General features: G+C 51.3%; 1 protein-coding gene across 1 annotated transcript; it reads left to right on the top strand.

Annotated features, from left to right (window-relative positions):
• Positions 1–204: 204 nt before the first annotated feature.
• On the top strand, positions 205–20,106 carry kel (Kell metallo-endopeptidase (Kell blood group)). The gene is made up of 18 exons (XM_056287062.1): positions 205–231; positions 2,396–2,570; positions 2,696–2,977; positions 4,186–4,301; positions 5,221–5,379; positions 5,514–5,585; positions 9,126–9,314; positions 9,750–9,910; positions 10,013–10,130; positions 10,862–10,960; positions 11,072–11,170; positions 11,267–11,349; positions 13,434–13,532; positions 13,829–13,918; positions 14,591–14,658; positions 17,652–17,812; positions 17,904–17,993; positions 19,335–20,106. The coding sequence occupies exons 1-18, from the start codon at positions 205–207 to the stop codon at positions 19,479–19,481; spliced, it is 2,235 nt and encodes a 744-aa protein (XP_056143037.1). The 3' UTR covers positions 19,482–20,106.
• The last annotated feature ends 4,252 nt before the right edge of the window (positions 20,107–24,358 follow it).

Raw genomic sequence — 24,358 nt, forward strand, 5'->3', positions numbered from 1 at the left:
CGAGTCCTCTTTTATCAGAACGTCAGATGAAGAGAGAAGTGAGTGATGAGGAGAGATAGAGAGCTGAGGTGACAGCTGGCTGATGGAGGGATAGAGAGGGACAGGAGGAGGAGGCTGAACATATGAAACGCCAACGGTGAAAAGACTTGCGAGGATGCCAGAAGCTGGAGAAATGGAGTCCTGAGCTCCCCAACCACTGACAACATGAGTGAGAACCGACAGCAGCCCGAGGTAGGACCCTCAGACACGGGGCAGAGGGAGCACTTGGTGGAGCGGGAGTCTGTTGTGCAGCTGTGTGACCACGTTCACGCAGCAAGAGGGTAGATGTGGAACCAACAAGTCAGACTGTACGATCTGAACACTTGGTCTCTCAGATGTAGAATTGGAAATGAATTAGAGAGTTGGTTCCAGGTATGCTGCCAAGATGCAAGGGGACATTATTGTTAACTGACAGACATGCATTCAGACCGCTGTGCAGCAACAGACGTGTTGCAACAAGGGAGGCATTTTTTTAAACAGAACTTTGGTCACATCACCGTGGATACAACAACATCGTTTAAGCAGAAATGATGCATGCCTGATCTCAGGACATCAAACAGAAACGGTACATTTGTGCACAAGTGCACGCTGGCCTTTACATGCAAACCATTCACGAGGGGAAATGTGCAAGAGGCTCGCTCAGGAGTGCTCCAGTTTAGTGCACTCCTTCCTCTTTTGGTTAGGTCTTCCTAGATCAATGGTTCTCAATCAGGTCCAGTACTGCTGGTTTTCTGTCCTGCCACATAATGAATTACCTGTTGTTTCAGGTGTAAAACCTCCATGAAGTACTCGACACAATAGGTGAATGTAATTAAGTACCCGATAGAGTAGAAAACCGGCAGTACTTGTGGTATCTGAAGACCTGATTGAGAACCACTGCCCAAATCATTACGTAAGTGAATTATCAGTGGCTGCCATACTCAAGGCCGTGAAAATGAAGCTCTTCTCCTTCCCTTTTAACATAGCATTGAACCCTTCCATAGGAAATACCTCAAGAGATTTCCCCACACCATTCTGTTATGGTAGGGAGGGTTTCTCGGGTCCGGTTAAACTGGATTTTTATTAAAATGAAATAGAATAGCTCTTTATATAGTTTTAATATATATTTATATATAGTTTATATATTATAGTTTGTGGTATTCATGGACCGGATCTCAAGGCACAGCCAAGGTGAGGAGTGTGTCCGTTTTGGGAACCTCAGAATTGCATCTCTGCTCTTCTCAGATGATGTGGTTTTGTTGGCTTCATCAGATCGTGACCTCCAGTTCGCACTGGGGCGGTTTGCAGCCGAGTGTGAAATGGCCGGGATGAGAGTCAGCACCTCCAGGTCTGAGGCCATGGTTCTCTACCGGAAAATGGTGGGTTGCTCCCTCTGGGTTGGGGATGAGCTGTTGCCTCAAGTGAAGGAGTTCAAGTATCTCGGGGTCTTGTTCAGGAGTGAGGGTAGGATGGAGCAGGAGATTGACAGGTGGATTGGTGCAGCATCAGCAGTAATGCGGATGCTGTACCGGATCGTTGTGGTGAAGAGGGAGCTGAGCCGGAAGGCAAAGCTCTCAATTTACCAGTCAGTCTTGGTTCCACCCCTCACCTATGGTCACGAGCTTTGGGTAGTGACAGAAAGGGTGAGATCATGGATACAAGCGGCTGAATTGAGTTTCCTCCGTAGGGTGTCTGGGCCCACCCTTAGAGATAGGGTGAGGAGCTCAGACATCCGGAGGGAGCTCGGAGTAGAGTCACTGCTCCTTCATGTCGAAAGGAGCCAGTTGAGAGGGTTCAGGCATTTGATCAGGATGCCTCCTGGACACCTTCCTTTGGAGGTTTTCTGGGCACATCCAACTGGGAGGAGACCCCGGGGTAGACCCAGAACTCACTGGAGGGACTACATGTCCAGTCTGGCCCGGGAACGTCTTGGGATCCCCCAGGGGGAGCTGGAGGGTGTTGCTTAGCTTGCTGCCACCGTGACCCGACCCCGGAGAAGTGGCTGATGATGAAATGAGATGGGATGAGATGGGATGGGATGGGATGGGAGAGAATAGCTGTGAAGTTCAGTGAACTGATATTCTAAGCAGATATGAAGTAACCTAGATCAACAGCCATGAAAAAAGTGTTTTGTTCTGATGTAATGTTGAGACGCTTCAATAATCTTCCTTTTGCTCACTGCCAGCCTCAGCCATCCCCCAAGTCATCATTACAGCCAGAATCTGAAAGAGGGTCTCGGCTCTCAAACTCCACCCACCTGCATCCCCAACTAGACACCCTCCACCAGGCGCAAACCCCCCCCCACCTCCAGACACAGGTCCATGTCTTTACCCAACATGGGTCGGAACCCCCTGTACCACCCTGCTCCCCACCTCAGCCCCAGTCCGACCCCCAACACCAGCCCCAAACGTCGCCTGGCGAGGAGGCCAAGCCCCGATGGACAAGCCCCCGTAAACTTCTTATCCTCCTTCTCTTGGGCTCCTCCATCTGCGCCTCCATCCTGGGCCTGCTTTACTACAAGCAGCAGAATCGCCATTCGAAGAGCGTGCAGAGCGAACAGGCCGGAAAAGGTACGGCAGAAGACCGACTCAACACAACCACAGGACCACAAATCATGACATAACTAATCCGTACCGCTGCTTTTCTGACTGACCTTTCTCCTCAATATTTCCTTCAGTCACTCCATGTCTCTCCCCTGCCTGTCTGAGGGCCTCAGCCCGTCTGTCCCTCTCTGTCGATCCCTTCACCCAGCCCTGTGACTACTTCTTGTTCACCTGTGGCTCCGACAGACCCTCGCCGGGCACCAGGGAGACACAAAGAGGCAGGGGCCTTCCTGGGGAGCCACAGAGCCGAGGGAGGAGAGGGACGCGGTCGGACAGAAGGAAGAGAGAAAGTGGTCCAGTCAGAGGTTTGAGTGACAGGGAAGCTACCCTGCTGCAGTATCTGAGGGAAATTTTGGGTGAGTATCCACTCAAACACTTCTTTGAAGAAGAAAAAAGTAAAAGAAAAAGAACTGACTGCCTAATTTCTTATGATTAAAGGCTGTTGCAAGCAGACATTCATTCCCAAGTGTGTGAATGTGGACTCAGAGTTTCAGCAAGAGTTGCAATATTGTTTTTTCCGACTCAGATTTTTTTATTATGATTTTTTTCGAAGATTGTCTGGGTAGCGTAGGGGTCTATTCTGTTGCCTACCAACACAGGGATCGCCGGTTCGAATCCCCGTGTTACCTCTGTTTTTGTCAGGCGTCCCCACAGACACAATTGGCCGTGTCTGCAGGTGGGAAGCCAGATGTGCGTATGTGTCCTGGTCGCTGCACTAGCGCCTCCTCTGGTCGGTCGGGGCACCTATTCAGGGGGGAGGGGGAACTGGGGGGAGTAGCGTGATTCTCCCACGCGCTACGTCCCCCTGGTGAAACTCCTCACTGTCAGGTGAAAAGAAGCGGCTGGTGACTCCACATGTATGGGAGGAGGCCTGTGGTAGTCTGCAGCCCTCCTGGATCAGCAGAGGGGGTGGAGCAGAGACCGGGACGGCTCGGAAGGGTGGGGTAACAGGCCAAGTACAACTGGGGAGAACAGGAAAAATCCAAAAAATAAATTACAGAACATTCAACACGTGCATGGACACACAAAAATATACACACAACGCTCCACCCAGTACAGAGGAGAGGAAGGATGCAGCAGTCACATCGTGGGTGCTGCGGTGGGGGTGTCGAGTATTAAAACACCGCTTATGCCACAGCACACACTGACGGAGGAGGCTGCCATGCAAGGCACCAACCTGCTCATCAGGAGCAGTTAGGAGTTCAGTGTTTTGCTCAAGGACACTTCGACACGCTGTCTGGAGGAGCCGGGGGTCAAACCAGCCACCTTCCATTTACTAGACCACCCGCTCTGTCTCCTGAACCGTGCCGGCCCAAACGTGAACGAGTAATGGTGCAGTTCTGTAATACCGTAGCCCAAAGACGGGACCGGTATGAGGAACAGTTCTTATCCCGGACCGGAATAAGTTGTTGGTCAATAATCAACAACCATGACATCGCCGGGTACGGTGTTAGTATCAAGAATAGCCCTGCAGCACCACGCTTCACACGAGGGACTGTAATATAAGCGATTGAGAGTTAACAACGTTAACGACGCCGTGTTAACATGCTGGGTCGTTTTGCAGAATCGGAGCCGTCTGGCTCGGCAGGGCGGAAGGCCCGAGCTTTTTACCTCTCCTGTTTGGACACCAACTCCATAGAGGCTGCTGGAGAAGAACCGTTCCTCACACTCATCCAGAAGGTGAGAGGCTGATGATGATGATGATGATGATGATGATGATGATGATGATGATGCAGAGGTGTGGACTCGGCACATGACTTGGGCTCAAGTCAGAGTCGAGTCACAAATTTGATGACTTTAAGATTTGACTTGACAAAACCAAAAAAGACTTGCAGCTCGATTTAACTTTGGTACCAGTGATTCATGACTTCACAGTGGGTAGCATGGTCGCCTCACAGCGAGGAGGTCGTGGGTTCGAGCCCCGGGGTAGTCCAACCTCGGGGGTCGTCCTGTGTGTGGAGTTTGCATGTTCTCCCCGTGTCTGCGTGGGTTTCCTCCCACAGTCCAAAGACCTGCAGGTCAGGTGACCCAGGTGTGACTGTGTGGGCCCTGTAATGGCCTGGCGGCCTGCCCCGGGTGTTTCCCCGCCTGCCGGCCAGCGGCTGCTGGGATGCGCTCCAGCATCCCGACACCCTGATTCGGATAAGCCGTTCAGATAGTGGATGGGTGGACTGGAGCCTTTTGACTTGAAAGACTCGATACCTTCTGCAAGCCCAAAGATAAACTGCTTTTACAGATCGTGTGGCCGGTCCACTCTTCATTTCCATGATTATAGATCCGCTCTGAATCAAGCCGCGATGAATCCAAATGTTAAAAAGCATTCATGTGAATTTCATATACCATTTACTGTTGGGACATTTTGAAGCTACATTAAATCTGATGGAGAGCAAATCACGACTTGTTTATGACTCAAGAATAAAAGTTGTGGACTTGAACTTGACTTGGGACTTGAGTGCCAAGACCTGATACTTACTTATGACTTGGAAAACACAGACTTGGTCCCACATCAGTGATTCTCCTCCAGTGCCCATGCACCCTGTCCCCCCCCCCCTGTGTTGGTGACCCCTCTTGTCGATGTGTCGCGGTCCCCTGTCTGCAGCTGGGCGGCTGGGCGGTGTCTGGGCAGTGGAACAAGACCGACTTCAACTCCACGCTGAGCCTCCTCATGAGACAGTACTCCACCTTCCCGTTCTTCAAGCTCTACGTCGGCCGGGATCCGAACGAGACGGCCCGTGGGCCCACGAGGAAATACATACAGGCCAGTATCACGGAAGAGGGCTTCAGTCCTGACCCGGGGACCCGGGGACCCGAGGACCCGGGGACCCGGCGCTGTGTGCTGGTTTGAATACAGGTGTTTCCTGACATGGCTTGAATTAGTCTCTTTGCCAACAGATCGATCAGCCGGACCTGTTGATCCCAATCGAGTGGAACAACAAGACACAGAAATCTCTATCTAACGCCCAGGTATACCAGTAAAAACCCCTCTTTTTGATTGCCCCTGTACGCTGAACATGTCTGTTCTTTCTGGCTTGTGGCAGTGTGACTCTGCTCGACTCCCCCGTCCCACACCTCTTAACCCCCCTACGGCTGTTTTCAATATAGTTCTTTTAACAGGAACCGAACTCAGTGCAACATCAGCACAAGAACCCACTCCTCTTTGTGTTCACAATGTAAGTGGACTCGGTTCTCTTTCTGGTCCACTTCAGCACAAATGAGATCTTAGACCACTTCTTGTTCATACCAAATCTGATTTGGAATAATTGATAATAATCCAGCCGCTATCCAAACCGCTTATCCTGCTCTCAGGGTCCCGGGGATGGTGGACGCTATCCCAGCAGTCACTGGGCGGCAGGCAGGGAGACGTCCTGGACAGGCCGCCAGGCCGCCATCACAGGCCCACACACACACACACACACACCTAGGGGCAATGTAGTACGGCCGAGTCACCTGACCTGCGTGTGTTTGGACAGACACGGGGAGAACATGCAAACTCCACACAGAGGACGACCCGGGACGACCCCCAAGGCTCAAACCCGGGACCCCTCTGGCTGTGAGGCGACAGCACTAACCCCTGCGCCACCGTGCCGCCCCAATTAATAATAATAATGGATTAATACAGCGCTTTATCTCGAAAGCGCCTCGCAGTGAAACACACCTCAGCCCCCACCAGTGTGTAGCACCACCTGGGTGGTGCACGGCAGCCATGTTGCACCAGAACGCTCACCACACATCAGCTTGAGGTGGAGAGGGAGGACTCATTGAGCGAGTTGCACGGGGGATGATGAGGTGGCCAGATGGAGAGAGCCAGGCTGGGAATGTTGCCGGGACACCGGGGACCCCCTACTCTTTGTGATAAGTACCATGGGATCTTTAATGACCACAGGGAGTCGGGACCTCGGCTTAACGTCTCATCTGAAACATGGCATCGCCTACAGCACAGTGTCCCTGTCACAGCATGGGGATTGTCTTTGTTAGGACCAGAGGGCGGCACGGTGGTGCAGTGATTAGTGCTGTCACCTCACAGCAAGAAGGTCCTGGGTTTGAACCCCGGGGTAGTCCAACCTTGGGGTCATCCCAGGTCGTCCTCTGTGTGGAGTTTGCATGTTCTCCCCATGTCTGCAGTGGGTTTTCTCTGGGGGCTCCGGTTTCCTCCACCATCAGAAAGACATGCATGTTAGGGTTAATACTCCTGCCTGTGCCCCTGAGCAAGGCATGGCGAGACGTGCTGGAGCCGGTCCCCGGGCGCTGCCCACTGCTCCTAGCTACACAGCTGGGATGGGTTACATGCAGCGTGTAATTTCCCTACGGGGGTCATTAAAGTATATCATATCAGAGAGAAGACTGCCCCCTACTGGCCAACCAACACACATTGAGTTCTCCTTGGAGGTCTCCCATCCAAGCACTAGCCAAGCCCATACCTGCATAGCTGCCATCATTCGGCAAAGTCGGCATACATGTTGCTATGGCTGCCGGCAATTATGCAGCACAACCCAACTAAGCGCCCCCTCCGCTACTTGTTAAGACACGACCTGTGTTCAGAAGCAGGGCACGTCATCCACAGTGGACGCCTGGACAGCAGCGGATGCTGCCACGGGCTTCCGGGGCGTCCTATCTGTCCACAGCTCTCCAGACCTCTGGTCCGCTGTCCTCCGCAGCCCGTCTCACGGCCAGCTGCTCCACAGCTGTCCTTTTAGTGGCCCTCACTCCAGATGAGGGGCAACTTGGCAACTTCCCAGTAGTTTCATCCTCCGGCCAGACAATCCAGTGACCACCCGCAGAAGGACGCTTGTTTGTTGCTTCATTTTAGTTTACTTATTTATCAGGAGACGATTTTATGTAACAAAGCTGCAACACAATTTTAACATACATTTACATATTCTGGAACAGACTTTGTGTGGAAATCAAAAAATACATAAAAAATGAATGAGATAGGCGTCCGGGTGGCGTGGCGGTGTATTCTGTTGCCTACCAACACGGGGATCGCTGGTTCGAATCCCCGTGTTGCCTCCAGCTTGGTCGGGCGTCCCTACAGACACAACTGGCCGTGTCTGCAGGTGGGAAGCTGGATGTGGGTATGTGTCCTGGTCGCTGCACTAGCGCCTCCTCTGGTCGGCTGGGACACCTGTTTGGGGGGGGAATAGCGTGATCCCCCCACGTGCTACGTCCCCCTGGTGAAACTCCTCACTGTCAGGTGAAAAGAAGCGGCTGGTGACTCCACATGTATGGGAGGAGGCATGTGGTAGTCTGCAGCCCTCCCTGGGTCAGCAGAGGGGGTGGAGCAGAGACCGGGACGGCTCAGAGGAGGGGGGTAGTGGGCCAGATACAGTTGAGGAGAAAAAGGGGTCAAACCCCCCCCCCAAAAAAAGGGAGGAGGGGGGGAGAAACAAATAAGCTAAAAAAGACAAATGAGAGCGACAGAACAGAAGCTGGACTGCAGGTCTCATACCTGTGTTGTGTGTGTGACGCTCGGTACACCTGTCAAAGCTCCCCCTGCTTGGTTCAAGCCAGCTGATCAATAATCAAATTCCCACTGAAAGAGGGAGGTGGTTGGTTTTCTTTCGCCCATTTACATTTATGGATGTAGTGTTTGGCATAAATCACGAGGTTACTGTAAAAGGTCCTTGTGATTGGATTATCACCGTCAGAATGAAGTGAGACATTTCCCCCTCAGCTTAACTCCAGCACAGCCCTGAAGTCATGGTCACGGACCCGAGGCGGCACCGCCACACACAGCCAAAAGATAAATCAGTCACTGCTGCTTTCCCACTCTTTTCTTTGCCTCAATTTTTCCCCCCAATTGTATCCAGCCAATTACCCCCCTCTGCTGATCCGTCCCGGTCTCTGCTCCACCCCCTCTGCTGATCCGTCCCGGTCTCTGCTCCACCCCCTCTGCTGGTCCGGGGAGGGCTGCAGACTACCACATGTCTCCTCCCATACATGTGGAGTCACCAGCCGTTTCTTTTCACCTGACAGTGAGGAGTTTCACCAGGGGGACGTAGCGCGTGGGAGGATCACGCTATTCCCCCCCGACCAGGCAGCCCGACCGACCAGAGGAGGCGCTAGTGTAGCGGCCAGGACACATACCCACATCCGGCTTCCCACCCGCAGACACGGCCAGTTGTGTCTGTAGGGACGCCTGACCAAGCCGGAGGCAACACGGGGATTCGAACCGGCGGGCCCCGTGTTGGTAGACTGCCACGCACGCCACCCGGATGCCCTCTTCTTCACTGTAAATGCCAAACAGAGCTTTGTCATCAGCACAAAGTCTGCAGCCGCTGATTTCTGTCTGTGTGGCGGAGCTGCAGCAAGCCGCGAGGGGGGAAACTGGGAATCCTTCGGGTTTAAAGGCAACGCGTAGCGCAGTGTAACCCTGAAACGAGCCTTACATGAACCCGGCTTCTGCATAAAACTGTCTGCTAAATGCTTAAATATCATCATAATGACTTATCACTACCCCCCCACCCCCCCCACACACCCCCCTCTCCTCCGTGTCTTTTCTTCCAGACCATACGTCCATTTCTGGCATCGTGTCAGAGGTACCTGAAGCTGCTCGGGGCGCCGTCTGCTAGCATCAGCATCCACGTTGGCGGCTTCCTCTCTCTTTCCTCTGAGCTGGCTGTTGCTGCGGCCCCTCTGTCCTATCGCCTGCTGAGGGGCCAGCTCCACCAACGCATGACCATCAAGGAGCTGCAGGTATGCATCTGGGTGGTGCGGCCGTCTATTCTGTTGCCTACCAACACGGGGCTCGCCGGTTCGAATCCCCATGTTGCCTCCGGCTTGGTCGGGCGTCCCTACAGACGCAATTGGCCGTGTCTGCGGGTGGGAAGCCGGATGTGGGTATGTGTCCTGGCCGCTACACTAGCGCCTCCTCTGGTTGGTTGGGGCGCCTGAGGGGGTGAAGCAGCGACCGGGACGGCTCGGTAGAGTGGGGTAATTGGCCGAGTACAGTTGGGGAGAAAAAGGGGCAAAATATCCCCAAAAAAAAGAGCTGCAGGTATTGTGGCTCTCACACACACACACACACACACACACACACACACACACACACACACACACAGACACACACACAGACACACACACTCCGCTGCTGTAAATGTACAAATATTCCCCATGTCATCGTGTGCACAGGACCAGGCCCCTGTCATCGACTGGCTGGGCTCTCTGCAGGCCACTTTCCACCCTCACCCCGTCGGCCCAGAGGACCAGGTCCTCCTGCACAACCTCCCCTACATGGTGCAGATGTCACGCGTCATTGGCAAATGGCTGAACAACCACGAGCTGAGCAGCAGGTAGTGTAACGCGCCCCAACACAACGCACAATCCAGCGGCGCTCGACCCTTTCGCCGCATCCGAGTGCAACTAAACGCCGCCCCGCTCTTTTCCCCCCTCAGTGGTCCACTTCACACCTACATGGTCCTCAATCTACTGCACACCTTCATACCCGCGCTGGATTCCAGATTCGCCCAGACACAGAGGGACTTGTATGTGGCTCTGGGGGACACCGAGAGGGTAAAGGGGCATCTTTCACTGCTTCCAACACAATGGGTAAATTCTGTGGGTTCAGATGGTTTGAAAGTGTATTGAGGCGGCACGGTGGAGTGGTGGTGGTTAGCACGGTGGCCTCACAGCAACAAGGTCCTGGGTTCGAGCCCCGGGGTAGTCCAACCTCAGGGGTCGTCCCGGGTCGTCCTCTGTGTGGAGTTTGCATGTTCTCCCTGTGTCTGCCTGGGTTTCCTCCGGGGGCTCTGGTTTCCTCCCACAGTCCAAAGACATGTAGGTCAGGTGACTCGGCCTTACTGAACTGTCCATAGTTTAGTGTGTGTGTGTGTGTGTGTGTGTGTGTGTGTGTGTGTGTGTGTGTGTGTGTGTGTGTGTGTGTGGGCGGGCCCTGTCTGGCGGCCTGACGGCCTGTCCAGGGTGTCTGCCTGGGTTTCCTCCGGGGGCTCTGGTTTCCTCCCACAGTCCAAAGACATGTAGGTCAGGTGACTCGGCCTTACTGAACTGTCCATAGTTTAGTGTGTGTGTGTGTGGGGGGGGGGGGGGGGGGGGGGGGCGGCCTGACGGCCTGTCCAGGGTGTCTGCCTGCCTGCTGCCCAGTGACTGGGGGGGTAGGCTCCAGCATCCCCGCGACCCAGAGGGCAGGATCAGCGGTTCCGATGACGGAGGGGTGGTGAGTGTATTGATTTGCCATGATAGCGGTCGTTCACTGTGGGGCCGGGGGGTCTTCGGGTCTTCACCAGGTCCTACCTCGATGGATGCAATGTGTCTCCGAGACTGAAAGAGGATTTGACAAGGTTCTCAAGCACCTTCTCCGTGAGAAGAGCGCACACAGGGAGGAGGTGAGGTATTGGGCATGGAGGCCTCGGGCTGGAAGTGAATCCTTGAACTTGACAGTTAGCTCCGATGCTGAGGTGCAGTGATGTACATAGAGGACTTGTTCTGTTCAACAGGCCCAGGAGATGGTTCAGCGTGTCTTTTCCTCGTTGAAATCCAAGTTGGTTGATCTGAGGTGGAGGGATGAAAGTTCCCGCCAGCGGGTTATGAACAAGGTAAAACCTGAAAAAGTAAAACGCAGCAGAACTGCTCAGCTTTCTGTCACAGGCTCTGCATTAGCAAAGTGGTGTTCACCCCCCATCTCCCTGCAGGTCCACGCTCTCACGCCCAGACTCTGGAGAGACACCGAGATCCCAAGTGAGGCTGAACTCGACCAGCTTTACTCTGAGGTAGTGTGCCATCGCTGTACGTAGATGGTGGGCCTCCGATGTGTCATCGCCGGGGATACGACGGCAGATAAGAGCTCCCAAACCCATGGGGCTCACCCTTCTTTCTGCTTATGAAATAGTTGTCATCACCTGTCTGGAGCTGTCGTAAGGCTTCGTGATGGCGAGCGGGATCATAACGCTCATACAGGACCGCTTTGAAAGTAGACACCATGTTTTCACTAGGAAAACTAAAGGATGGCAGGTGGAGGATGACAGGTGGTGAATGGCAGGTGGTGAGTGACAGGTGGTGAATGGCAGGTGGTGTGATGGTTCTGAGAATTTGTGTGATGGGTGGTGAGTGACAGGTGGTGGATGACAGGTGGTGTGATGGTTCTGAGAACTTGTGTGACGGGTGGTGAATGACAGGTGGTGAGTGACAGGTGGTGTGATGGTTCTGAGAACTTGTGTGGTGGGTGGTGAGTGACAGGTGGTGAATGACAGGTGGTGTGATGGTTCTGAGAACTTGTGTGATGGGTGGTGAGTGACAGGTGGTGAGTGACAGGTGGTGTGATGGTTCTGAGAACTTGTGTGATGGGTGGTGAGTGACAGGTGGTGAGTGACAGGTGGTGTGATGGTGCTGAGAACTTGTGTGATGGGTGGTGAGTGACAGGTGGTGAATGGCAGGTGGTGAGATGGTTCTGAGAACTTGTGTGATGGGTGGTGAATGACAGGTGGTGAGTGACAGGTGGTGAATGGCAGGTGGTGAGTGACAGGTGGTGGATGACAGGTGGTGTGATGGTTCTGAGAACTTGTGTGATGGGTGGTGAATGACAGGTGGTGAATGGCAGGTGGTGAGTGACAGGTGGTGGATGACAGGTGGTGTGATGGTTCTGAGAACTTGTGTGGTGGGTGGTGAGTGACAGGTGGTGAGTGACAGGTGGTGGATGACAGGTGGTGTGATGGTTCTGAGAACTTGTGTGATGGGTGGTGAGTGACAGGTGGTGGATGACAGGTGGTGTGATGGCAGGTGGTGAGTGACAGGTGGTGTGATGGTTCTGAGAACTTGTGTGATGGGTGGTGAATGACAGGTGGTGAATGGCAGGTGGTGAGTGACAGGTGGTGGATGACAGGTGGTGTGATGGTTCTGAGAACTTGTGTGGTGGGTGGTGAGTGACAGGTGGTGAGTGACAGGTGGTGGATGACAGGTGGTGTGATGGTTCTGAGAACTTGTGTGATGGGTGGTGAGTGACAGGTGGTGAATGACAGGTGGTGAGTGACAGGTGGTGAGTGACGGGTGGTGTGATGGTTCTGAGAACTTGTGTGATGGGTGGTGAGTGACAGGTGGTGAATGACAGGTGGTGAGTGACAGGTGGTGAGTGACAGGTGGTGTGATGGTTCTGAGAACTTGTGTGATGGATGGCTGCTTGTTTTATCCTCACCTGAACCGGAGCTCATAGTTTTCTCATGTTTCATTTACCACTTAATTTATGGTTATTGCACATCCCAAAATGTAAATCTTCCAATTTTCCGGGGCGTCCAGGTGGCGTGGCGGTCTATTCCGTTGCCTACCAACACGAGGATCGCCGGTTCGAATCCCCGTGTTACCTCCGGCTTAGTCGGGCGTCCCTACACACACAATTGGCCGTGTCTGCGGGTGGGAAGCTGGATGTGGGTATGTGTCCTGGTCGCTGCACTAGCGCCCCCTCTGGTGGGTCGGGGCGCCTGTTCGGGGGGGAGGGGGAACTGGGGGGAATAGCGTGATCCTCCCACGTGCTACGTCCCCCTGGTGAAACTCCTCACTGTCAGGTGAAAAGAAGCGGCTGGTGACTCCACATGTATGGGAGGAGGCATGTGGTAGTCTGCAGCCCTCCCCGGCTCAGCTGAGGGGGTGGAGCAGAGACCGGGACGGCTCAGAGGAGTGGGGTAATTGGCCAATTACAATTTGGGAGAAAATGGGAGAAAAAAAATCCGAAAAAAAAAACCCCACTTCCTTTGTCAGCCTTCAGTTGTGGAAGAGGCAAGGGAGGATGTGCATGCACTTGGTCAGTTGCAGCAGTGCCGGTACCCGAGGAGCTGAACGAATGTTGTGATCTGCCTGATTTTAGGCCAGAACCAGCACATGTGACTATTTCGCCAACTACATCCAACTACTGTCCCTGCAGCATAAGAGGCGCAACCAACAGTTCGGTGAGAAGGAGGAGGCCGACGTGTAAGTGCTCTTTGTTTTCTTGTTTGAATCGGGGGAAGGAGGTCTGTGGATGCCTTCGTTTCACACCGGGGGGCTTCAGCAAACACTGGTCAACAACCGGCCCTGCCGGCTGGCATCAGGGCACATATAAAGCCGTTGTAGCCTTGGCGGTGGTGCTGTGTAGCTGGTGCGGTGCTGTTCCCAGCCTGGACAACATGGCAGCAGACACTGCGTGAACCAATAAATCCTCTGCTGCATCTGAACAGGGACTCGTATCGTCAGCTAACGTACTCGTACACTTTGCTGCTTTCTTTCAGTCTGTCCGTCAGGCCCTTCGTCCTGGGTAACGAGCTCATCATTCCCATGGGAATGTTTGTTCCTCCGCTCTTCCATCCGACCTATCCCAGGTAACCCACTTACAGAAGCCATCAGTAATAACCGATGATTCGCCTGAAGTTGCACCCCTTGGCATGGGACACTTCCTGTTTCTGTGTTATTCAACTTGGCATGTTCTGGGACACACGTGGGACCTCACAGGGTGGATGTCGGGGTTCCTGTGCAAAGCTGCAGCATCCGGACGTGTACAGAAAAAGAATTTGGAAAACTGAATCCTAAAGCTTAGAAATTGCAGAAAAGTTTGGAAAATGATGGAACTACATAGTTGGGCGGTGTCAGCACGCTGTACGGTCACATCACATGTCTGCATGGTTTCAGACCTTAAGTCATCTCAGATACTGCAGTGTCTCTTATCATGAAGAGTAACTCTCTAGAGTAACACAACATGTTTACTGTCGACATAAATAACACCGAACACCCACCAGAACCCTCACATCTAGTGAGCAGACTTAAGACCCGGGGGAGGTGAATACAGAATATATCTGAGCTGCTGAAATAGGGCCCTGCGATGGCCAGGTGGCCTGTCCAGGGTGTCTCCCCGCCTGCCGCCCGGTGACTGCTGGGATAGGCTCCAGCACCCCTCGCCACCCCGACTGGGGTAAGCAGCTTGGATAATGGATGGATGGATAGCATGGGACAGAGAATATTCAATGCTTGCTTTCTTTTTCTCTTTTTTTAAACAGGGCTATGAATTATGGTGTTTTGGGCTTCCTGATTGCCAAAGATATCCTCCATCTTCTTCTGCCGGACAGTAAGCGAAGCAAACACAAGACATTCATCTAAATACCCTGCGTGGTGTAACTGTACAGAGATCATCGATCATTCAATTCAATTCAATTTATTGTCATTAAAACCAATGTGCAGGCACATGTTAAAAATGAAATGAGGGCTGTGGCTTCACCAAACAGTGCAAGACAGACACACACAAACACAGCAAACACAGTATAAGATATACACACATGAAGACCAAAAGCTAAAAATAACTTAAAAGAGCTGAAGTATAAAATATTTAAAAATATCTACAGACATTCAGTGGGTAGCCAGGTTCAGGTGGGCAACAGCTTGTGGAAAGAAGCTGTTTTTGAGCCTGGTAGTTCGGGCTCTGAGGCTCCTGTAGCGCCTCCCAGAGCACAGGGGGGAGAACAGTCCATGGTTGGGGTGGGTGGGATCTCTGCTGATGCTCAGACCCCTTCGAAGGCAGCGTTTGTGATAAATGTCTTTTATGGCTGGGAGCTGGGTACTGGTGATATGCTGGGCCACCTTGACGACCCGCTGCAGAGCTTTCTGGTCTACTGAGGTGCAGTTGCCGTACCACACTGAGATGCAGATGGTCAGGATGCTCTCTATGGTGCAGTGGTAGAAGTTGGTGAGAATTTTGGGGGGTAGACGGGCGCTCCTCAGCCTCCTCAGGAGATGCAGGTGTTGTTGGGCCTTTTTCACAAGGGCCTGGGTGTTTAATGTCCACGAAAGGTCCTCGCTGATGCGGACTCCAAGGAATTTAAAGCTGGAAACACGCTCCACTTCCACCCCATTGATGTGTATGGGGGAGTGGCTGCAAATTCTAGACCTCCTGAAGTCCACAGTCAGCTCCTTTGTCTTCTGCACATTAAGGACAAGATTATTGGTAGTACACCATGATGTGAGGTGCTGAATCTCGTCTCTGTAGGCCATCTTGTCATTGTTGGTGATACGGCCAATGACTGTGGTGTCATCTGCAAACTTAACTATAACATTTGAAGGGTGAGTTGGCAGGCAGTCATGGGTAAAGTGGGAGAAAAGGAGGGGGCTCCGAACACAGCCTTGAGGGGCACCTGTGCATATCTGCGATATGTTGAATATTGTGTTTTAATCCAGTCTCAGAATGTGCTGGGCCTCAGTATTGTGACCTCAGCGTTGAATATTGTGTTTTTATCCAGTCCCAGAACGTGCTGGGCCTCAGTGTTGTGACCTCAGTGTTGAATATTGTGTTTTTATCCAGTCCCAGAATGTGCTGGGCCTCAGTGTTGTGACCTCAGTGTTGAATATTGTGTTTTTATCCAGTCCCAGAATGTGCTGGGCCTCAGTATTGTGACCTCAGTGTTGAATATTGTGTTTTTATCCAGTCCCAGAAAGTGCTGGGCCTCAGTGTTGTGACCTCAGTGTTGAATATTGTGTTTTAATCCAGTCCCAGAATGTGCTGGGCCTCAGTGTTGTGACCTCAGTGTTGAATATTGTGTTTTATCCAGTCCCAGAATGTGCTGGGCCTCAGTGTTGTGACCTCAGCGTTGAATATTGTGTTTTTATCCAGTCCCAGAATGTGCTGGGCCTCAGTGTTGTGACCTCAGCGTTGAATATTGTGTTTTAATCCAGTCCCAGAATGTGCTGGGCCTCAGTGTTGTGACCTCAGTGTTGAATATTGTGTTTTATCCAGTCCCAGAATGTGCTGGGCCTCAGTGTTGTGACCTCAGTGTTGAATATTGTGTTTTTATCCAGTCCCAGAATGTGCTGGGCCTCAGTGTTGTGACCTCAGTGTTGAATATTGTGTTTTATCCAGTCCCAGAATGTGCTGGGCCTCAGTGTTGTGACCTCAGTGTTGAATATTGTGTTTTAATCCAGTCCCAGAATGTGCTGGGCCTCAGTATTGTGACCTCAGTGTTGAATACTGTGTTTTAATCCAGTCTCAGAATGTGCTGGGCCTCAGTGTTGTGACCTCAGTGTTGAATATTGTGTTTTAATCCAGTCCCAGAATGTGCTGGGCCTCAGTGTTGTGACCTCAGTGTTGAATATTGTGTTTTTATCCAGTCTCAGAATGTGCTGGGCCTCAGTGTTGTGACCTCAGTGTTGAATATTGTGTTTTTATCCAGTCTCAGAATGTGCTGGGCCTCAGTATTGTGACCTCAGTGTTGAATACTGTGTTTTAATCCAGTCTCAGAATGTGCTGGGCCTCAGTGTTGTGACCTCAGTGTTGAATATTATGTTTTTATCCAGTCTCAGAATGTGCTGGGCCTCAGTGTTGTGACCTCAGTGTTGAATATTGTGTTTTTATCCAGTCTCAGAATGTGCTGGGCCTCAGTGTTGTGACCTCAGTGTTGAAAATTGTGTTTTTATCCAGTCCCAGAATGTGCTGGGCCTCAGTGTTGTGACCTCAGTGTTGAATATTGTGTTTTTATCCAGTCCCAGAATGTGCTGGGCCTCAGTGTTGTGACCTCAGTGTTGAATACTGTGTTTTAATCCAGTCCCAGAAAGTGCTGGGCCTCAGTGTTGTGACCTCAGTGTTGAATATTGTGTTTTTATCCAGTCCCAGAATGTGCTGGGCCTCAGTGTTGTGACCTCAGTGTTGAATATTGTGTTTTATCCAGTCCCAGAATGTGCTGGGCCTCAGTGTTGTGACCTCAGTGTTGAATATTGTGTTTTTATCCAGTCCCAGAACGTGCTGGGCCTCAGTGTTGTGACCTCAGTGTTGAATATTGTGTTTTTATCCAGTCTCAGAATGTGCTGGGCCTCAGTGTTGTGACCTCAGTGTTGAATATTGTGTTTTTATCCAGTCCCAGAATGTGCTGGGCCTCAGTATTGTGACCTCAGTGTTGAAAATTGTGTTTTTATCCAGTCCCAGAATGTGCTGGGCCTCAGTGTTGTGACCTCAGTGTTGAAAATTGTGTTTTTATCCAGTCCCAGAATGTGCTGGGCCTCAGTGTTGTGACCTCAGTGTTGTGACCTCAGTGTTGTGACCTCAGTGTTGTGACCAGCCGCTCTCTGTTCTCCCAGTTCACAGGCAGAGTGAGGCGGTGCAGGCGGTGGGCGAGTGTGTATGGTCTCATTACCTCACTGTCGTAGAAAACCCAAGCAGAGATGGAGAACTGTCCCTCTCGGCTGCACAGCAGCAAGAGGTGTGGGTGCAGCACACTGCGCTGCAGGTGGCGCTACAGGTCAGTAATTGGGATTTCTGCACTTGTGTTTTTGATTTTACCCAGGGACAGAAAAGTGAATCTCGTGGTAATTTCTATTCCTCTGCCTCAGGCTTATCATCACAGTCTGAAGAGTAAGCCGGACGACGCCTCCCTCTCAGGACTGTCTCGTACTCACCTGCTCTTGTCTTCCTTTTCACAGGTATGTATGTATGTATGTATGTATGTATGTATGTATGTATGTATGTATGTATGTATGTATGTATGTATGTATGTATGTATGTAAGTATGTATCATGTATGTAAGTATGTATGTATGTATGTATGTAAGTAAGTAAGTAAGTATGTATGTATGTAAGTATGTATGTATGTAAGTATGTAAGTATGTATGTATGTAAGTATGTATGTATGTAAGTATGTAAGTATGTATGTAAGTATGTATGTATGTATGTATGTAAGTATGTATGTATGTATGTAAGTATGTATGTATGTATGTATGTATGTATGTATGTATGTATGTAAGTATGTATGTATGTATGTATGTATGTAAGTATGTATGTATGTATGTATGTATGTAAGTATGTATGTAAGTATGTATGTATGTATGTATGTAAGTATGTATGTATGTATGTATGTAAGTATGTATGTAAGTATGTATGTATGTATGTATGTATGTATGTATGTATGTATGTATGTATGTATGTATGTATGTATGTATGCTATTTCAGCTCTTGTTAAGAATAACATGTATCCGGGCAGCGTAGCGGTCTATTCCGTTGCCTACCAACACAGGGGTCGCTGGTTCGAATCCCCGTGTTACCTCTGGCTTGGTGGGGTGTCCCTGCAGACACAATTTGTTGTGTCTGCAGGTGGGAAGCCGGACGTGGGTGTGTGTCCTGGTTGCTGCACTAGCACCTCCTCTGGTCAGTTGGGGCGCCAGTTTGGGGAGGAGGGGGGACTGGGGGGATAGCGTGATCCTCCCCCGCGCTGCGTCCCCCTGGTGAAACTCCTCACTGTCAGGTAAAAGAAGTGGCTGGTGACTCCACATGTATGGGAGGAGGCATGTGGTAGTCTGCAGCCCTCCTGGATCAGCAGAGGGGGTGGAGCAGAGACCGGGACGGCTCGGGGGAGTGGGGTAATTGGCCGGGTACAATCCCCCAAAAATAATAACAATAATAACATGCATAGTGAACATCAGTGGAGGTTGCTGAGCGGTCCTGACCGACACCAGGTAAACTGGCTCCCAGGACTTCTGTGTACACATGTGCAGCGTCCCTGGATGATGCCTCCTCCCATACATGTGGAGTCACCAGCCGGAGGTAACTCGGGGATTCGAACCGGCGATCCCCGTGTCGGCAGGCAACGGTACAGACCGCCACGCCACCCGGACGCCCTTTTCGTCGTGGTCTTGACGTTGCCTGACACGTCGTCCTTATGACACGTAACGAATGTGACCCGTAGCCACACGCGGGGGGAACCTCCACCTCCACCTCACCAGCTGCTGCCTTCCACACCTCCACTCATCCGAGTTCCTTACCTTGCAGGTCAGCTGTGACACCGATCCGTATGACAAGTTCATGCCGTTCGAGCCCTCCTTCCTGGTTACGGTCATCTGTGCTGAACCTGCGCTGTGTCCCACCACCATGACGTGTCCTACAGGAGCCCGGCAGCACCAGTTACACACATGCTGAGCAGGAATCCCCGCTCCTCACACTCCTCCGGGGCAAACAAATCCCCTGGATTATCACACAACCTGCCACTCGCTGATTAAACTGCATCTGCAAACGATCTGCCGGGATGCCCACGGTGTAAAGTTCCCCCACTGCCCGAGGAGTCGCCCTCGAGCACCACAGCTCCTCCCTCTGACAGTACCACAACCAGCAACACTTCCTGTGTCGTCCCACTTCATGCAGCTGTGGGCATGAAGTGGGACGACATGCCGGGACCCCAGCCCACAGCACCGCAACACACAGACACACACACACACACACAGCAAAGCACCACAGCAACACACATAGCGGGTGTAGCGGTCTAGGCCTCGGCTTTGTGTCGACGCAGTTGCCCACCGGGGACCGGGGTCCACGACCCGGTCTCGTCAGATCCGACTATGGCCGGACTCGGTGAAGCAGCGATCACTGGCAGCGCCGTCTTGGGGAGGGGGCGGAGGGGGCTTGTGTTCGTCACACGAAGGCGTCTCTGTGTGTGGGGCAAGGCAGTGGTTCGGCAGCCTGGAGTCGCCTTGTCACGGAAGTGGGGAGGCGACTCTCCTTCCAGACTGCCGGCCGGGGAGACGCAGCTGGTGAACACATGATGCAGTACGAGGGTGGAGTTTGATCTAGAATAGTTTGATCTAGAATAGTTTGATCTAGAATAGTTTGATCTAGAATAGTTTGATCTAGAATAGTTTGATCTAGAATAGTTTGATCTAGAATAGTTTGATCTAGAATAGTTTGATCTAGAATAGTTTGATCTAGAATAGGGAGCGACTGGCCACTAAATTGGGAGAAAGAAGGGAAAAATCAGACATACATTTTTTTTTAAAATCTGAAAAAGAACACACATACCCACACTAACACACATACCCACACTAACACACATACCCACACTAACACACATACCCACACTAACACACATACCCACACTAACACACATACCCACACTGACACACATATCCACACTAACACACATACCCACACTAACACACATACCCACACTAACACACATACCCACACTAACACACATATCCAGACTAACACACATATCCACACTAACACACATATCCACACTAACACACATATCCAGACTAACACACATACCCACACTAACACACATATCCACACTAACACACATATCCAGACTAACACACATATCCAGACTAACACACATATCCAGACTAACACACATACCCACACTAACACACATACCCACACTAACACACATACCCACACTGACACACATACCCACACTGACACACATACCCACACTAACATACATACCCACACTAACGAACATACCCACACTAACACACATACCCACACTAACACACATATCCAGACTAACACACATACCCACACTAACACACATACCCACACTAACACACATATCCACACTAACACACATATCCACACTAACATACATACCCACACTAACATACATACCCACACTAACACACATATCCACACTAACACACATACCCACACTAACACACATATCCAGACTAACACACATATCCACACTAACACACATATCCAGACTAACACACATACCCACACTAACACACATACCCACACTAACACACATACCCACACTAACACACATATCCAGACTAACACACATACCCACACTAACACACATACCCACACTAACACACATACCCACACTAACACACATATCCAGACTAACACACATACCCACACTAACACACATATCCAGACTAACACACATATCCACACTAGCACACATACCCACACTAACACACATATCCAGACTAACACACATACCCACACTAACACACATATCCAGACTAACACACATACCCAAACTAACACACATATCCAGACTAACACACATATCCAGACTAACACACATATCCAGACTAACACACATATCCACACTAACACACATATCCACACTAACACACATACCCACACTAACACACATACCCACACTAACACACATACCCATACTAACACACATACCCACACTAACACACATATCCACACTAACACACATACCCACACTAACACACACACCCACACTAACACACATACCCACACTAACACACATACCCACACTAACACACATACCCACACTAACACACATATCCACACTAACACACATATCCAGACTAACACACATACCCACACTAACACACATACCCACACTAACACACATACCCACACTAACACACACACCCACACTAACACACATACCCACACTAACACACATACCCACACTAACACACACACCCAAACTAAACAAAAGTCACCATCCAAGGGAATGGACGCCAGCCAGGATGACTGTGGAACCGCCGGTCAGCATGGGTTAGCAGTTAGCTTAGCCCGCCCCGCTTCCGTGTCCTGTCAGACCGCCCTTGGCGTTTCCTCCTCGGGTGCAGCTCCAGGCAGGGGCCGTGGTCCCCGGGCCCACCGGACGCAGCAGACCAGGCTCTCCCAGCCGATCCAGCCCAGCTCTCCCAGCCAGACACCCTCCACACACCTCCCCGCACTCCTCATGACGACATCAAAAACACCACCGTCAACACCAGGCGAGGCCGCCGCCACACCGCCCTCGGTGTTACCAGAACCGCCAGTCTGCATGGGCTAGCAGCTAGCTTAGCCTGGCCCGCTCTCCCAGCAGATCCAGCGCCAGCTCTCCCAGCCACCAAACGAAGACACAACTTAGACGCAGGCGTGGACAAAGACGCTGCATGGACGGTGCTGGGTGAGGCCGCCACAAATGTGAATTGGTGCCGCCATCTTCCCACACCGGAAGCAGAATGTTGTAAAACAGTGTTAACATTTTCCAAATGTCACCATAAAGGAAGTTCTGTTATTATAAACAGAACTTCAGCGTCTCTCGTAAAACAAGAGAAAAAAGATAAAGATGCTCAAGCCGAGAAAGAAAGGACAGACAAAGGCATACGTGGTAATTATGCGCACCATCTTTAAATACTATTTTTGGTATTTCTGTAAATAAAGATAATCAAAATGGAACCCAGCATGTTGTGTTTTTCTTATCAAAACGAGGTTAGACTGGGACACGTGGTCTTACAGGAGGCGAATGAGTGCAGCTAGTTGTCCAACAACGATAACCAAGTCCCTCAGGAAGTGTTACTTGTTATTTTTCAGGGCGCCACTTTACAATAAGACGACCCTTATGAAGGGTTCACGAATGGTTCATAATTAGTTTATTAATTAGGCTGTGAACACTTGATAAATCATTAACAAGCTGGGCAACCATGACCTGCTGCTTGCCAAATAGTGAGCCCCCATTTATGTGTACCGTTAACCCTCAGATCTCATTGGTTACTCAGCTAGCAGCTAGCAAGCGCTGCGTCGGTAAGTAAACCAGGAGGCTTCCAGAGGAGGAACCGCATGGCTGCAGTGGGAGGTGGAGGAGGCTCGGTTGTGTGTCGGGGCTGCTGTGCTGCACCTGGACGTACCGCCCAGTGTCTCGGTAGCAGGTCATGGGTCCTCCGACAGGAGAAGGACCCAACACACACAGCTAAAAGCACCCAGGAATGGATCAGAACAAAACCCTGGACTATTGTGAAGTGGCCCTCTGCGAGTCCTGATCTGAATCCTATCGACCATGGATCAGAACAAAACCCTGGACTATTGTGAAGTGGCCTTCTGTGAGTCCTGATCTGAATCCTATCCACCATGGATCAGAACAAAACCCTGGACTATTGTGAAGTGGCCTTCTGCGAGTCCTGATCTGAATCCTATCCACCATGGATGGGGAGAGCTGAAAGGTGCAGTCTGGAGGAGGCCCCCATCGCTCTGAGACAGCAGCAGCGGTTTGCTCAGGAGTGGGCCAACACACCTGTTACCAGCTGCCGCCCGCCACCACCTCCTCCGCCTCCTCATGAGCGCTACAGGGATCAGGGCACTGCAGCGAGGCCTCTGAAGGTTGAGCAGCAGTATATGAGGGGAGGGGGCCCATCACTTTCGTCCACGCCATTTTCATTGTTTTATTATTTACAATGTTATGTTGAATAAAAACTTCCCAAGCAACGTCTGACCTCTATGAAACATGGAGTGAGTAACGCTGGACGCCACTTACTGTTGTCACTTTCAGCTTCATTCAGAGGAAACTGCACATTTGTAGGGACCTGCCAGCAGGTCAGACGTTCACCATGTGGACCAGAGACGGCCCCTTTAAGACAGCGGGTTCAGGGGTTAGCAGGGGGGATTGTGGGTAGACACAAGGCTTAGTTGGGATGGTTGTAAACTGTTCACTTGAAGTGTGTTGGAGGAAATACAGGACGCCATGGCTGCGTGGGCGAAGGAGAAGCGGCGGCGTCGCCTTTCTATCATCCTCCACACGTTCTTCATGTATTGGGGGGGTTCTTCATGTATTGGGGGGTTCTTCATGTATGGGGGGTTCTTCATGTATTGGGGGGGTTCTTCATGTATTGGGGGGTTCTTCATGTATGGGGGGTTCTTCATGTATTGGGGGGTTTCTTCATGTACTGGGGGGTTCTTCATGTATTGGGGGGTTCTTCATGTATTGGGGGGGTTCTTCATGTATTGGGGGGGTCTTCATGTATTGGGGGGTTCTTCATGTATTGGGGGGGTTCTTCATGTATTGGGGGGTTTCTTCATGTACTGGGGGGTTCTTCATGTATTGGGGGGGTTCTTCATGTATTGGAGGGGTTCTTCATGTATTGGGGGGTTTCTTCATGTACTGGGGGGTTCTTCATGTACTGGGGGGTTCTTCATGTATTGGGGGGGTTCTTCATGTATGGGGGGTTCTTCATGTACTGGGGGGTTCTTCATGTATTGGGGGGTTTCTTCATGTACTGGGGGGTTCTTCATGTACTGGGGGGTTCTTCATGTATTGG

This window comes from Lampris incognitus, chromosome 9 (genome assembly GCF_029633865.1).
Source record: "Lampris incognitus isolate fLamInc1 chromosome 9, fLamInc1.hap2, whole genome shotgun sequence".
Taxonomy (NCBI): domain Eukaryota; kingdom Metazoa; phylum Chordata; class Actinopteri; order Lampriformes; family Lampridae; genus Lampris; species Lampris incognitus.

Excerpts from the sequence above, each read along its gene's own strand:
- kel (XM_056287062.1), top strand. The coding sequence starts at position 205 with ATGAGTGAGAACCGACAGCAGCCCGAG. Across the intron at positions 2,571-2,695 it reads CCATTCGAAGAGCGTGCAGA|TCACTCCATGTCTCTCCCCT; the intron begins GCGAACAGGCCG and ends TATTTCCTTCAG. Across the intron at positions 10,961-11,071 it reads AGAGCGCACACAGGGAGGAG|GCCCAGGAGATGGTTCAGCG; the intron begins GTGAGGTATTGG and ends TCTGTTCAACAG.